General features: G+C 37.7%; 1 protein-coding gene across 6 annotated transcripts in view; it reads left to right on the top strand.

The window, feature by feature from the left end:
- AP3B1 (adaptor related protein complex 3 subunit beta 1) overlaps positions 1 to 17,112 on the top strand; it is a 156,665-nt gene that overhangs the window by 53,708 nt on the left and 85,845 nt on the right. For all 6 annotated transcript variants that reach the window (XR_003994986.1, XM_030511426.2, XM_030511423.1 and 3 more), the window contains 6 exons: positions 5,506 to 5,667; positions 7,810 to 7,907; positions 10,608 to 10,662; positions 10,743 to 10,814; positions 13,268 to 13,330; positions 14,243 to 14,375. Coding sequence is in view for 5 of the 6 variants with exons in the window: in XM_030511426.2 (XP_030367286.1) it covers positions 5,506 to 5,667; positions 7,810 to 7,907; positions 10,608 to 10,662; positions 10,743 to 10,814; positions 13,268 to 13,330; positions 14,243 to 14,375 (583 nt within the window). In the remaining variant the exon portion in view is untranslated. The remainder of the gene's footprint in view (positions 1 to 5,505; positions 5,668 to 7,809; positions 7,908 to 10,607; positions 10,663 to 10,742; positions 10,815 to 13,267; positions 13,331 to 14,242; positions 14,376 to 17,112) is intronic.

Genomic DNA, 17,112 nt, shown 5'->3' with positions numbered 1-17,112 from the left:
GGGTTGGAAAGGACCTTAAGATCATCTAGTTCCAACCCCCCTGCCATGGGCAGGGACACCTCGCACTAAACCATGTGGCCCAAGGCTCTGTCCAACCTGGCCTTGAACAGCGCCAGGGATGGAGCATCCACAACCTCCCTGGGCAACCCATTCCAGTGCCTCACCACCCTCACTGTAAAGAACTTCTTCCTTATATCTGATCTAAACTTCCCCTGTTTAAGTTTGAAGCCATTACCCCTTGTCCTGCCACTACAGTCCCTAAGGAAGAGTCCCTTTCCAGCACCCTTGTAGGCCCCTTTCAGATACTGGAAGGCTGCTATGAGGTCTCCACGCAGCCTTCTCTTCTCCAGGCTGAACAGCCCCAACTCTCTCAGCCTGTCTTCATATGGGAGGTGCTCCAGCCCTCTTTTTGTCCTCATGGCCCTCCTCTGGACTCGCTCCAACAGCTCCATGTCCTTTTTATGTTGAGGACACCAGAACTGTACGCAGTACTCCCACGTGAGGTCTCACGAGAGCAAAGTAGAGGGGCAGGATCACCTCCTTTTGGCCTGCTGGTCACGCTTCTTTTGATGCAGCCCAGGATACAGTTGGCTTTCTGGGCTGCAAGCGCACACTGCTGGATCATGTTAAGCTTCTTGTCAACCAACACCCCCAGGTGCTTCTCTGCAGGGCTGCTCTGAATCTCTTTTCTGCCCAACCTGTAGCAGTGCCTGGGATTGCCCCAACCCAGGTGTAGGACCTTACACTTGGCTTGGTTAAACTTCATAAGGTTGGCATCGGCCCACCTCACAAGCATGTCAAGGTCCCTGTGGATGGCATCCCTTCTCTCCAGCGTATCAACCTAACCACACAGCTTGGTGTTGTCGGCAAACTTGCTGAGGGCGCACTCCATCCCACTGTCCGCCGACAGAGATGTTGAACAGGACCGGTCCCAACACCGATCTCTGAGGGACACCACTCGTTACAGGTTTCCAACTGGACATCGAGCCATTTACCACAACTCTTTGCGTGCGGCCGTCGAGCCAGTTCTTTATCCACGGAGTGGTCCATCTATCAAATTGGTGTCTCTCCAATTTAGAGACAAGGATATCGTGCAGGACAGTGTGGAATGCTTCGCACAAGTCCAGGTAGATGACATGAACTGCTCTGCCCCTGTCCGTCAGTTCCGTGGCTCCATCATAGAAGGCCACCAAATTGGTCAGGCAGGATTTCCCCTTAGTGAAGCCATGTTGGCTGTCACCAACCACCTCGTTGTTTTTCATGTGCCCTAGCATGCTTTCCAGGAGAATCTGCTCCAAGATTTTGCCAGGCACAAAGGTGAGGCTGACTGGTCTGTAGTTCCCCAGGTCCAAGGGGAAATGTGTAGCAACCTCCTCCACCACTTAGACACACACAAGTCTATGGGGCCAGATTGGATCCACCTAAGGGTACTGGGGGAGCTGGCAGAAGCACTCATCAAGCCACTTCCCATAATTTATGAGCAGTCCTGGATAACAAGGGAGGTCCCAGTTGACTGAAGGTTGGCAAATGTGACACTCATCCAGGGAGAGCCAGAAGGACGATCTGTGGAACTACAGGCCTGTCTGTGTGGCCTCTGTGGCAGGGAACATTATGGAGCAGATGATCTTGAGTACCATTGTGTTGCATGTACAGGACTGCTTGACTAACCTGAGCTCCTTCTATAAGAAAATGACCCATTCAATGGCTAAGAGTAGGGCTGCCAGTGTTGTTTACCTGAACTTTAGTAAAGCCTTTGGCAGTGTTGCCCACAGCATTATCCTAGAGAAATTTGCTGCTCACGGCTTGGACAGGCGTACTGTTCACTGAATAAAAAACTGTCTGCATGGCCAGGCCCAAAGAGTGCTGGTGAATGGAGTTAAATCCAGTTAGCAGCTGGTTGCAGGTGGTGTTCCCCAGGGCTCAGTACTGCGGCCAGTTCTGTTTAATGTCTTTATTGATGGTCTGGATGAGAGGATTTAGTGCACCCTCAACAAGTTTGCAGGCACCACCAAGTTGGGTGGGAGTGTTGATCAGCTGAAGAATAGGAAGGCTCTACAGAGGGATCTGTGCAGGCTGCATCGATGGGCTGTGGCCAATGGTATGAGGTTCAGCAAGGCAAAGGGCTTGCTGCGCTTGGGCCACAACAACCCCATGCAATGCTCCAGGCTTGGGGAAGAGTGGCTGGAAAGCTGTTCATGGAAAAGGACCTGGGGGTGCTGATTGACGGAGCTGAACATGAGCCAGCTTGTGCCCAGGCAGCCAAGAAGGCAAACGGCATCCTGACCTGTATCAGAAATAGTGCGGCCAGCAGGGCCAGGGCAGTGCTTATCCCTCTGCACTGGGCACTGGTGAGGCTGCACCTCAAATATTGTGTTCAGTTCTGGGACCCTCACTACAAGACAGACATTGAAGTGCTGGAGTATATTTAATGAAGAACAGCGAAGCTGCTGAAGGGTCTGGAGCACAAGTCTTATGAGGAATGGCTGAGGGAACTGCAGTGGTTTAGCCTGGAGAAGAGGAGGCTTAGGGAAGACCTTATCGCTTTCTACAGCTACCTGAAGGGAAGTTCTAGTGAGGTGAATAATAAGTGATAGGACAAGAGAAAATGGTCTCAAGTTGTGCCAGGGGACATTTCAACTGGGTATTAGGAAAAATTTCTTCACCAAAAGGTTGTCAAGCATTGGAACAGGCTTCCCAGGGAAATGATTGAATCACCATCCCTAGAGGTATTTAAAAGATGTGTAGGTGTGGCACTTAGGGACATGGTTTACAGGTGGACGTGGCAGTGTTAGGTTAACAGTTAGACTTGATGATCTTAAGGATTTTTTCCAACTTAAATGATTTTATGATTCTAAATGTACAGTTGTCTCTTTTTGACAGTGAGTATTGTCAGCAGTTCAAGTTGAGGCTTAAGGGGTTGTGAATGATTAAATGTTTTCACATATTCTCGTAACTGCTTTCCATGTCTGGGATGATTAATAGAGCTTGAAACAACAGTTCTTGCACAACAAAAAGGCTGCAGGTTTTTGTCTTTCATTTTCCTGGCTCTTTTACATAGTACTTTGCTTTCCTTTCCATAGTAATGTGCAATTCTTGCAGTATTACATATACATACTCTCTTTGTCTTAGTAGGTCCTTGTGACTACAGATTCTGAGTGATTAAGGACTTCAACTGAAGTGATTAAGGAATTCACTTCAGTTTTAGTGAATTTCAGTTCATTAAATTTATTTCTCTGTGTGTCATCATCATCCTTTGTCTGGAACATAATTATTTCGTGCCAGATCTCAACAGATATGAGAAAAGAGGAAATTTGCAATAAAGTATATGATTATGAAAGAGAAAAGACCATACTAATACTTCTGCTGTGGGGTTATGAAGAAAGTGAATTCAATGTAAAGACTAATGGGATTTAAATGAAAAATATTTTCATAAGAGACATAAGTTGCTTTATAATTATTTGGAAGTTTGCTCCAAGTATGTTTCTAACCATTGATTTTTTAATTTTTTTATTTTTTTTAAAGAAGTCAGAAATGATAGAGCTCAAGCTATTTTTTTACAACAGTGATTAATGAGTTAAATACAATCACCAACTCTGTTCCTGTTGAGTTCAATAGTACTGATGTGCGTGCCTGTTAGCAGTCAAGACAGGGATACTGTAGACTGAATCAATGAAGATTGAATTCTCCTCCTCCTGTTAGAGGAAGCTTCTTCAGTGCAGAGTTGAATTGCACTGGGATCAGGAATTTTGCTTTCATGTTGCCTGACCTGTAGACAAGGAAGGGAATTCGGTTAGCAGTACTCTTGATTTAGCATCCTGAGTTTTTAGTTTAGAAGGGTGACTGCCACAGAGATGTATAGACAAAGTAGTTAACTAAATGACTTTGGTTGCTGTTGCATAAGAAATCTAAGAGCTTGGTAGGGATTCTGTAAAATACTGAGAGCACTGGTGGCATTGGGTAATAAAAATCAGAAGAAATGTGAAGGGAAGTTTTTATTTTAAGTGTCTGTTCAAATTGTAATAAAAAACAGAATAAAAAGACAACTTTGATTTATTGTCCTCCTCCCACCCTTCCTTGCTGCTACTGAAGATGCTTTTGTGGGCTCTTTCTCTACCCATGAGTTTTGACCAAGGCACACAATAAAGGTTTGAGTTTACCCTTGACAAGTTTTCTAAAGGCCTATTAAGTAAGTCTAGCTATTGTTCCATTCACCTTTGATTGCTTTGCTACTGACAGCCAGAATTAAAAAGATACTTTTGTCTCAAAAGTAATTGTTTTTTAAAAAATCATCAGTTGAGTATATGATTTAAATAATCCTCCTAAAACCATCATGTAGAGTTGGATATTCCTTAAAATAGTTGTACAGAGGCTTGAGAGGAAGACAGGCAGAGCTATTGGCACAGTTGATGTTCGGTACCAACCAGCCCATTCAAGTGGGAGTAATTCTAGCTAGCCACAGTAATGGTCTTTTTCTTAGTTGTCACCAGTGACAAACACCCACTGGTGGCAAAGTGAGATGGAAGGACTTAGGAGACCAAGGACATACACTTGGATATAACAAGTTGCAGAAGTCAGTAGCTTATTTTTTAAAAAAAGTTGTGCAATGTTGACTACTCTCATTATTGATAATCCAGAGCAGAGCTGCTGGGATTTGACATTTGGTTTGATCTAATCCGTATGGTTTCCATCTTATTTTTCTTTAAGTTTGTGGATTTTTAATGCTAATTAAATATAAGCGTAATGAAATGCTCTGAATCTATGATTTATCGATTTTTTTGATCCTCATCAGAAATCTTGAGATTTTTTTAATTCATCATATTTAGATAATTGGACATATTCCTTTATATTCTTTTATTTAGTCTTCTGGAGTAAAAGAAAGGCCTAATTTACTCATATATCAAATTTTAATGAATCATTTCAATGTCTTGTGCTTGATTTATTAAGTAACGTTATGCTGGTAATTTATAACTGCATTTAAACAGCTTGAGGATTTGAATTTCATCAGGGAAGACCTTTCTCAGGATACATAACCTTTTTCCCATATAATTTCTTAAGAAGAAAAACACTGTCCCTTCTTTTGAGATTTCATATTTTCACAGAGAATTTGTATATTGCAAGAGAGGAAAGAATGCACATGGTTTGTAATAAGTTTTCAAAAAAGAGAGAATTCTATATAACTGTTTTCAGAAATGCCAATTTCAGATCATAGGCTTTAAGTCTAAAAAAGATCAATATACATACTTCATCTAGTTTATAGAGTATTAATGAAGATATTTCATTTAGCAGTTCATCTTATTTTATGGAAATTTTCCATATATTGTTAAGCTGTTTTCTGTGTTGGTACATTTACTGCTTTGAGCGAACTGAGGTAGAAGAGGTGGTAGCTATTTTTAAAAACGGATATAAATCTTGTATGAAATTGTGGTGTTGCGTGTTACTTCCTTAATAAATAAAACCAGTTGATTCAATATTCTGTGTATGTTTTTGTCATTTTGTCTTTTTTAGGTTGATAAGGTGGTAGAAGAATATAGTGAAAAAAATTTCTATGAATCTGATGAAGAACAGAAAGAAAAGGATCAGAAAGTGAAAGACACCTATACTATGGACCCAGATCACAGGCTGCTTTTACAAAATACAAAGCCCTTGCTTCAAAGCCGAAATGCTGCTGTATGACACATTCTTTTTTGATTAAAATATTAAACCACTAAGTATACTTTAGAAAATTTAAAAGGTTGAAAAGTAAAATCTACATCTCTTTAAAAACGATGATAATACTCTTCAGTAATTTACAGAAGTACAGTGGTTCTTTCTTTTTTTGTAATTCACTTAGCTTCTTAATAAAACATTGAACTGAATGTGATATATGCTCCAAATATTAAGGACAAACAAAATATTAGAGAAAATATAACATTGAATCCAGCTTCTGTAGCATGTGATGGCTATACCATAGCCAGCTTTTAACCCTTAAGTTCTAAGCATCTAGGATGGCTCAAACTGTCAGTTTTGGTGGTACAGATTTACAAAGAAAATCATAGTTGTTATTGATTCATTAAGTTGTGCTTTTCTTTGAGTCTCACATTTTAAAAGTAGACAGTTATATGCCTGAATTCTTTGTCAGTCCAAGCCAGATTGTTGGTGTTTTGGCAGGGTTCCAAGATAGATATGACATCAGGAGTAGAGTATCTTGTGCAGTATTTCCATGGTATTTTTCAGAGGCAGGTAAATTTTTAAAACCAGAGAAAGCCATGCTGATGGTGAATCATTGTGACATTACTGAGATCACAGAACTTCATTTCCAGCCTCAGTTTGTCCTGTTAAACAAGAATAGATGTCTTCAGGAAAAGACTTCTAGTGACAATGAATATTCATATCATTGCAAAGACAATTACTGCATCATTATTAAGTCACCTTCAAGTCTGTTCTTGATAAGCTAAACAGACCAAGTTTTTGTTTTTTCCCTGGAACATATTTCTGGATTCTTACTAATGTCTAACTCTTTTCAAAACCACTTATAATCTGCCAAGACTTTCAAAACAAATTGAATGCAACTTTACAACAGTATTTCAGTTAGAGCACAGCTTTTGCTAACATCACGATTCAACATCTGTGCAATATTTCCTCATCTCATGCAAAGAACAAGTATGTTAGATATGTTTGCCATCACACTGCACTGAGAACAGGTTCAGTTAATTCCATAAATTATTTTCTTTATGTCTGTTAAATATGGTATTGATTCTCACATTTATGATCTTTAACTTTCTGATACTAAAGTTAACTGAGATGTTAAGTGTAGTTTGTCAAGTGAAGTCATGCTGCTCTGAAGTGCTATTACAGCAATTTTTGTACCATTCACAGAATTTGCCAGCAATTAAGTTAATAGCTTTCTCTTCGATCTTAGATTTTTATCAGTAATAAAAGATCCCTGTAGTATATGGCTAAAAATCTTCCAGTTGTTTCCTCTTCTCAGATGTTTTTAAGGACTTTTTATTGTTTAATAATAATTTTTTTTTCAGTGGTACTAAGAAAATACTAAGATACCAGGTCAAGTTTTGTAATGATAGCTTTACTTGGAGTCTCCTTTCAATGATTTGTTTTGTTTTGAACAAAAAGCTGACCGTGACAATGTTGTAGAGAAGGTTGTGACATGGCTTATTAGCATAAAGCTCATTACTTGTCTTTTCCTTATGAGAAAACTTGAAAAGAAAAAAAATCATTATGGTTTTTATGTTACTTATATCCCAGTCTTCTGGTTTTTTGCTAGTCAGGATGTTGGCATACAACCTTGTAGTTTTAACTTTCTGTTGGATTTGAGACTTTAGAAGTTGCCAGTTAAACCAGCTGTTGCATTATAAATTGCATAATAGGATAAGAGAATGAAAGATTTGAAGTGGAAACTAAATAATAGGTACTATTGTACCTTTTTTTAATAAAGATAAGAGGATAAAATTCGCAGGACTTTTAAACAGTATTTTCTAAATAATTTGTGCAGATGTTGTTAGCAGTACTGACTTAGTAAGGGTGATGTCTGTATGTTTACAATTTAAATTACTTTTGTCTTTTTTCCTCTTCCTCTGTCTTTCTGTGTACAAATACTGGGAGGAATGAGAGGTACTTACTTAGCTTTGGTTTTAGAAATAAAAGTATCTTTCTTCTGACATTTTTCCCCAAACTGCTTTGGTGGATTTCAAAGAATGTGGGTATGCACTTTGCTTTCTGAAAAGTGAATTGGTAGCTCTGCAGGTCTGAAGCAAATGTGATAGGTATGTACTACAATTTGAAGATAACATGTTGTTCTGAATATTCTTTTAGGTGGTAATGGCAGTTTCACAGCTGTACTGGCATTTGGCACCAAAATCCGAAGCTGGTATTGTTTCTAAGTCATTGGTGCGTTTACTTCGTAGTAATAGGTAGGTCCGGTCCGTGCTTTACACCACCATGTCTACTTTGTGAGAGATTTTGTACATACTGTTTAGGTGTGGTTATAAGAATATAACTATTACACTATTAGTTTCATTTTAAAATTATCCTGTAATATGAAATTTTACTTAACAAATGATCATTAATTCCATCATTTTCTCTATCACATCCAGTGATCATTCAGTATCATGTTACTGAATGATCACTGATGGTAATTAGTATTAATTAGGACTTTCATTCTGATAAGAATCCTGGCTGCCTAGTTAGCATACTAATAGAGGCAGTACTAACTAGTTTGCTTAGTTTCTTGATTTCTTTATTGTTGGAAGTTAGTAGAATTTTAATTACATTGGAGTTCCTTACTGTGTTGCCAGGCACTGAAGAAGTCTTCAGATATGTGGTTTTTTTTCCTGCACTTTATATTGAAGACTTTTTGACAGAGAAACTAAGAAACGGTTTGATTTTTTTTTTAGAATACTACTTGATGCTGCTGAATCCCCTGTGTTTCTTTAATCCTCGGACTGTTTTTGAAGAACAAGTTTCTATTACATTCAGGACATCTAATTTTGGCTTTATCATCTTCAGTGTGAAATTGTCTACTTTCCTGTGAAGGGTCTCACTGGCCATATGTTTCATAAGATTGATAATACTCTTTTTTTCTTTGTGTTTGATAGTTTTGGTGTATTATGCCAAAATTTGCTGCATAAAAGTGGTGGGTTTTTTTCCCTCAGCTTTTACATTTTGAACTTCCATGTATCTGTTTGAAAAGCCTTGACATGGTAGTAGGAGACACAATTTTAAGATGTTTTCAGAACAACTTTCTAACTAAACATGGTATTTTTGGCTAGAACTTTGCTGCAAAAATTATTTTTTAAAGTTGGCCACATCAAACAGACTAAAAACTTAAACCTTCTCCCCCCCCCCCAAAAAAAAAAAAACCCAAACCAAACCACATTTGTTGTGTCTGACAAGATTACTCATCTTAGTTGGACTTTAACTTTTGTAAGCCTGGTCACCATACAGCTCATCTTACTCTGTAAACTTCTGCAGCTCACCTATGGCTAATGTCTCAATCATTTAAAAGTTAGTAAAGAGGTAACATCAGGCTTAGTAGAGCATTCATGTTTTTATTTCAGGTAAACACAAATCACTGTTTTTTTTGTGTTTGGTTTTATAGTACAGTATGCTTCCATTCTCTTTGTACAAAGATAAGTAAAATGGTTAAAGCAGTTTGGTGTATGCACAGGTAATGTATAGAACTAAACTCATACAGGTTGAAAGGATTATTTTTGCATGTTGTTTATTGCTCATTTATACTCAGATTTCATCAAAAGAGAAGTCACATCTTTCCTGTATGTCAACTAATGCCTAATATGACGTTAGTCTCCTGATTTTCCTGTGCTGAATGGATTGTCTGTTCTCTGTTACCAGCCTGTGTGAAACACTTTTGCTATTAGGCCCATTTTGAAATAAGCTTTTGCTGTTTGCCCTTGAAGTTATGTGCCTATGGCCTTTGAATTAATGTCAAATAAGCTATAATCTAGTTAGGGTGAGAGTGCCTGGAAGAGCATTTCATAGCAATTTCCAGTCTTAGTTCATCATGTACAGCTGACTATTTCCATGTACCTATGTAAGAATTACATAAAAATAGGTTTAAAAGATATTAAGTACTTCTCTATTATTACTTTTCTTTTGTAAGCAACAGCTGTAATTACCAGAGGGCTGTTAGGCAGTTTTGAATAAGAGGAGATAATGGATGAGATGATTTCTCTATTAGGATATGATTTGCATCATGAAAGAATTTGAGCACTCATGGTTCAGAAAAATTGCATGTAAATTATTACTTAGTTTTTAAGCAATTGGTGGCAGAAACTCTGTAGTTTAAAAGCTTTAGTGTACTGCCCAGATTTCTTTTTGCTGACTTGTGCTGAGGCTTTTAAACTAATTCATTAATGATGAGAATATCCTGCAAACATGTTTCATGTTTTTGTGTTTAGAATATTGCATAATTCTGTAGTCTGCATCTCTCAAAGCCTGTTATGTTAAAGTCCTGCTTTTTGATAGACGTGTATGTATGTAATTATATAGTCTTAAGTAACTGGAGATCCTGGCCCTTTTTGAGAATTATTAGGAAATTTTTTAAAACTAAAAAAGGTCATAGCAATTCTTGCTGGTTGTGCAAGGATTAGCTGTGCTTGTAGCTGACGCAGTCATTCCCACACTACAGATAAAGCCCATGCATTTTTGTTCTCAGCTGTGTCAACCTGAAATACTGAAGTTTCAGAATGGTAGACAAAATGTAAGATTTTTGTGAGCTACTTCTGGAGAAGCCAGAATGACAATGTTTGAAAATATTTTTGGTTTAAACAAAGACTCAAGGCTTACAGGAAGCATTGCACTAGTGTCAGTGATTTTTTCCTTCATATTGACACAGGAACAGGTTGCCCAGAGAAGTTGTGGATGCCCCATCCCTGGAAGTGTTTAAGGCCAGGTTGGACGGGGCTTTGAGCAACCTAGTCCAGGGAAAGTTTCCCTGTCCATGGCAAGGTGGGGGTTCTAGCTTCATGATCTTTAAGGTCCCTTCCAACCCAAACCATTCTATGATTCTATGGACTTTCTTTGCTATGTTGCATTATTCTGTATATTTGTAATTTTGCAGAATAACTCCTCTTTTTCTTTTCAAATTCTAGGGAAGTGCAGTATATTGTTCTGCAAAATATTGCCACTATGTCAATTCAGAGAAAGGTACAACCTATTTAAAGTTTTCTAAATCACATTTTATGTGAAACACAGGAGAGCTACTTAAAATTATCTCTGCTTTTCAGGGCATGTTTGAACCTTATCTGAAGAGTTTCTATGTTAGGTCAACTGACCCAACAATGATCAAAACACTGAAGGTGAGTTTCAGATCGAGTTCAACTACATACTGCTAGATAAACCTGTTTGCAAGAGGAAGGTAAAATTTTCTTGCACTGTTACAACACACATCAGTTTATGATGTCCCATTTTTTCACTAAGGAGTGTGGAGTTGGGGCTTTTAGTTAAATCTGCAAGTGTCCTTTAGACTTGGCAGGCAATCTGAAAGTTCTCCTGTTACCATGTTGTAGATGGCAGGTGAGTTATGGTTTTCACTACAGCTTTTGGTGTCTTGGAGTGATAGAGAGTATTACTATTTTAATCTAACCAGCCCTTCAAACATTTAGAGTTTGACTGTTTTCATGGGAGAAAGAAACTTCTCAAATGAAGAGAAATGAAATCACACAGTCTTCAATACTGTTAGCTTAAAAGAGTTTAAATCTGTTTCCCTGAACAAAATGCGACAGTGTCAGAGTCCCAAATTTACTTTGAAGTCAGCATGCAACATGAGAAATACTTTAGGCTTTCCCCAAGGCCACATCTCAGTGCACGTTTTAGGCTTTTTGTTATTTTCTCTAGTCTTTAAGGCACGTGAAATCCTTGATAATAAAAAATGGTCTACTATTATGTGCCTTTTCTCCTGTTTTGCTTTAGATGGTCATAGGCACTTGTGTTTGGAATGGATGGCACAGGTTTCTTAAAGAAACATTTCTTCCTTATTTTCACTTTACATCCACGTTGCACTCATTACATGTGCAGAGTGGTGCCGTCCACGATTGATATGCCCAAACTGTCATATTTTCATTAGTCCAATTTTAAATTTAAGTAAATTTGGGGCAGTTGGAGGCAAGAAGATCATCCCCACAATAATGATTATGAAAACTGTCAGGAATACTAGTAAGACTTAGTGTTATCCAGCAAAAGTCACTCCTGAAATAATTGAAAGTTAATAAATTTAAATTCCTGTATTAATTGCTAATACACTGGTGGAGAAGTACAAATTGTGTTTTTCCTTTCATTGTCTCAGTTCTTTGTAGCTGAAAAATTTAGGACAACCTACACTGTTATATACATAAGAAAATCTTGTGCTTTCTCTACCCCCTACCTCCATAGTTCCATCCTATCTCCTTTAAGATAGGCAAACCTATTAAAGATGTAGGAGCAACCTGAAATTCATCTGCTGCACTGTTTTGTTTTCTGTTTTGTTCTCTGTTTCTTTCCCAACATCAAGTTTGCTTTTTTCATCACTGATTAGCATTAAGCTTATATTCCTATTAGGTGGAATTACCTATTTTAGCCCCAAATTCTCAGTTACAATTTTTAGTAATCAGCTCAGAGCTCAGCTCATTTCCTTTGAAGCTAAGGTTTTTCCCCAATTATGGACATTACATTTACCTTTGGCGATTTTATTTGTTTTGCCATTTTATTAACCAGTCACCTGATATTTTAATTTTTTATGCAGCATTTTATAGTCAGCCTATGTCTTAATTTCTCTGAGAACTGTGGCATCAGCTTTGTCACTTGTCTTCTCATTTGTTTCATAGTTCATATATGAATATGTTGAAAAGCAAAAGACCAACAAAGATGTTTATGGGATTCCATTGGTAGCCTTTCTGTACTGTAAAATAGTCTTTTTTTTTCCACGTGTTCTTCTCTTCCATTTATCCAGTTGCTTTTATGCTGTGCTAGGTATGTATCTTTAAGAACCTTTGGTGATAGGTCTTACCAAATTGCTTCAGAAGTATGGGTGGACTGTATCAGTAAGTGGTGGTGTCTGTGTGCATCCAACTCAAAAAACACGAACAGGTTTCTGGGGCATGACTTCCCTTTACAGAGACAGAGTTGTCTTTTTCTTCAGTTTACCTCATTTAGATTTTACTAGAATTCTTCCTTCTTCAAAGTTAGAACAGCCTGGAAGCATAGCATTTTAACAATATATGCTGAGTGTTGTATATCATCCTCTTGTTCACCAGGAATAAAGAAGAGGATGTTGCTGATGTTGATTAAGATCTGAGGAGATTCATAGATGCAACGGTTTCTTTCCTGAGTTTAAAGGTCTTTTACTGCAGTTCATCTGAATCTAATGGATGCTTTATTTTTTCCCCATCTGCAGTTGTGATTTCTGTTACTTCTTAGAGTGTCACATGGTTCCTATATTCTAAGGCCTGTTGTATAACATTGGAAACCATGCTGCCAGAAGTATTTCAAGCTCATTTGGTATGCAGTGCAACACTAAAGCTAGAGCTTATAGAAAATGCATCACTGAACCCTAGAGTCCTGCTTTGAAAATAGTGTTTGTGCTTGCAAGGAGAATATTCCTTCTGAGTGCCATGCTGCTACTAGTTTATACTAAAATCTGGTATACTCTGTTGAATTCTAAGTGGTATTTTTAGTAGTATTATCTTTTATTTATAAACAATAAAACTGTAGTGTATATGTGGTGCTTTTTATAAGATTTTATTTTAGCTTTTGATAAATTATCTTTTTCTTGCAGCTTGAAATCTTGACAAATTTAGCAAATGAAGCCAACATATCAACTCTGCTTCGAGAATTTCAGGTTTGTGGAGAAGTGTATTCTTTTTACATGAAACACTCTCTGTTGGCCGATTGCCATTACTGGATGTTTCATCTAGATTCTTGGTCTTAATTTTTTCAAGTTAAAGTCTTTTCCAGGGTAAAATGTTCTTGGAATGGAAATGAAGCTATCTCATATCATAATATATAATGAAGCTTTTTATATGTGGAAAGGAGTTTCAGTGTTTTGTTTCTCATTCTCCTTCCAGCTACAGAAACAAACAAACAAAACAAAACAAAACGAAAGAGAAAAAATTATTCCAAATTCTTTAAAAGAAATTCTACCAACTTGACTGACACTGTAAGTCACTAGAAGATAGGGTCTTAATTTTAGCAATATTTGGCCATTAGCATTTATTGCCAAACCTAATTTCTGTAAGTCATTTTTTGAAATAGTATTATTTCTAATATCTGTATATATATCAGCAAGATGTTCTGCCAATATTATGAAACAGTGTCCTTCTTTCTTTGCTCTTTGCTTATGACATATATTTTCATTGCTTCAGTTCTCTGGCTGGATTTCTCTGAAAGGTACTGGTTCTCAGGCAGGTAGGTTATTCATAGTTTCACAGATGCTCCTGATTAAATGAACTGAAACCTCTCAGAAAAGAGAGCTCATCAACTCCTCCATCCTTGCACAGAAACTAATTGCTAGTTTTGGGTAATTGTCCCCTGCCCCAGGCTTTCTTGAAGTGAGAGGTTTGCATGGCTATGGATGACCAAAGCCAGCAAGAAAATGTCTCCTAGGTGAGGTGAAAAAAGTGTAACTTCTAATGTGCAGTGTAGCTTTCTAGACATAATTTATTATACAGTATGTCTGTCTTATGAGGATAGTAGGGTAAGTCTTTGGTTGACAAGACTCGTGTATTAACTAATGAAAATCCTGTTTCCTTAGACTTACGTGAAAAGCCAAGATAAACAGTTTGCTGCAGCTACAATTCAGGCTATAGGCAGATGCGCAACTAACATCACTGAAGTGACTGACACATGCCTTAACGGTCTTGTATGTTTGCTCTCCAACAAAGACGGTAAGCTAATTGTTCTTCTTGTTTTCTGAGTAGCTGAAGACATGAAACCTTTTCTTAATGAGAACCACACAGAGCAGATCACTTTGAAAAGTATACGGGAGTTCACTTTTATGAGAATTAATCTGACATGACTGGATAAAAACAGTGATTTGGTGCTGCTTGTTGTATAAAGTACTTGAAAGGCTCTCATAATCACTGGGGTACTTCTCTTTTGTTAGTGAAATGAATTCCTTGTGGCCTGCAGTTACATATTTACCTGTTTTATTTGGGATTGGTTTTGGTTTTGTTGGGTTTTTTTGTTGTTGTTGCTGTTTTTTCTTTTTTTTTTTCCGAAATACTGCAATTATTTAAGTGTGCTGTTTTGATTATCATAGATGACAGTAGTTTTACTGTTACATGCTTAGTTGCATCAAAATAGTTAGCCTGCAGAGGGTGCTGAAAGCTTGGAATTTTTCTTCTCTCTTTTTTTTTTTTTTTTTTTTTTTTTTTTTAGGTGCATCAATGCCTAGCTGAAAGAAACATCTTAAATAGTTTTAAGATAAACGGACCCAGATTTGGCTTGATTTTGTAATCTAGCGTTCTGTTATTTTTAGAGAGTGAAACAGAGTTGCAAGTCACTAAGGAACACAACAAGGAGCCCATAAAGTCAAATAGGTTATAGCACCACTGTAAATCAATACCTGATAATATTGCATATTCTTACTAGTTACCAATGAATGTTGCACAGAAGAAGTCAATAAGAGAATTGGAAGATTATTGTATAGTGTACAATCTACACTAATATGGTTAAGTATTGGAAATAGCTTTAAAAAAGATTTAGGTAAAAAAATAATAAACGTTGGGAAGGAGGAAAGGCGTGGGATTGGGGTGCCTGGGGTAATTAGAATTGTTCAGAGAACACAGGTGAGATCTCCTCTAAGCTTTGAAAAGCAGCATTACTTCCTCTCCATATCTACTGGACATTTTTCATGGTAATCCTAAGGCGGCCTTTATTAGAGACATCACTTTGGCAGCATATAGTCATCCTGTGACCCCCTGATACACTCAGAGCTTTCTGTTATTTGGTTTATGAACTACAAATCGTCCTCCCATTATTCTTTTTGCTAAGAGGGAACCAAGATAAGATGAAAAAGCTTTTCTTCTTTTATCGTAGCTTCTCAATTTAATATTTTCCTCAGAGTAATTCCATATATACTCACACATATATGCATGTGCGTGTATACAAAGGTCTGTCTCAACAAGATTAGTTTTCTTGACTGTTTCTAAGTAGCTGTCTACCAAATAAAATTATCTTTTTGTACTTACTCTTCTGAAAGACTGCAAAGGATATATTGAGGATCTTTTAAACCTGGCAGCTGGCAAATTACCATAGCTGCAGAGTCTTTATTCCCTCTTTCAAGGAATGAATAGAATGGCATAATTTAGATGGTGCCTTTCTGGAGGTGGCAGGAAATTACTAATAGTCACAGTTTACTGAACATAAGAAGAGTTTGGGGCATAGTAAGGGAGAAAAACAGAGATTTAGCATGAGAAGGACAATAGAGTCTTGGTTAGTCTTGTTTTCCTCCAACTTTCACCACTAAAGTGTGCAAGCAATCTGTTTGCTGTGCTACTTCTTCCACAGTTCTTTGAAGCCTGAAAACAGTCCTGCTGCCTTTGCGTAGCATGAAGCCCAAGCTGTTAAGTCCAGCAGGTTCTGAGGTCCGTGAAAGCAGAGTTAGCTCTGCTTTCTCTGCACTGTTTTATTGTGAGTAATTCGTTTGAGTGTGAAAGGGATGTGACCAAATTAATTCTACTAAATCAAAATAGAATCTTGGAGAATGAGCTTGTGACAAAACTGCCTTCAAATTCTATGTCCTTGTTCTGGAAGGGCCCTTACCCTAGATACAAACCAAGAGCCAAGACATGTTGGCGGTATCTGGCACAGGAGCTGTGCCTTTGATAGTTCTGCAACGTGGGTGCTGAGAGGTGAAGTGTCACTTCACAAAATAATCTCGTCAGAAGACAGTCAGGTGCAGCTGGAATAACTCTTCACAGAGGTCTTTGAATGTGTCATCATTAAAGTTTCTAGTTTCTATATATGCTTCTGTAATTCAGATGTTTTCTTACCATAGCCCGCATTTAAACAAAGCACTCATACAAAGAAAATTTCAAGAGTGGTTCTCAGCTTCCCCAGAGCCTTCTTTCTGGGAGCCATGTTAAGGGCTAAGAATTATTTTCCTTCCTCATCTGCAGAAGAAAGTACACCAAGAAAAGTCATTTTAGATCTTTGGTGTGACATTTGGCATTTGAGTGATGTGTTTCCTTTGATCAAATGCCTTGATAATTTCCACTGACCGCTGGCCCCACTGTAACATATAAGTCTTTTCAGGTGTAGCAGACAAATGGGATTATAGGAAGTCTCTTATCTGTCTGTACTGTGTATACTGGAGATCCTGCAGATTTTCCTTCAATGAGTGACTTTCATTTTCTGTTGAAAATTGCAGGTTGAATGTAAACACAATTGTAGGATGTATAGCTAAACCAATTTTTTTTCTACCAATCTATACAAACTTGAACAGGCAAGTCACAAAATCACTGGAACTGTTAATACATCAGGTAACCACTACCTATGTATTGGAATTACTGTTAGAAAGACATAAAAAACCCCCAACTCTTTGTAGCATTCAGTTTATATGTATTAATGTGGTTTCAGGGTTCATTATTTATAAGGGTGGAAAAATTAACCAGGTTCAGA

Source organism: Strigops habroptila, chromosome Z (assembly GCF_004027225.2).
Source record: "Strigops habroptila isolate Jane chromosome Z, bStrHab1.2.pri, whole genome shotgun sequence".
In the NCBI taxonomy this organism is placed as follows: domain Eukaryota; kingdom Metazoa; phylum Chordata; class Aves; order Psittaciformes; family Psittacidae; genus Strigops; species Strigops habroptila.
Note: the sequence above shows the minus strand (reverse complement) of the source record. Positions and strands in the feature narration are given on the sequence as shown.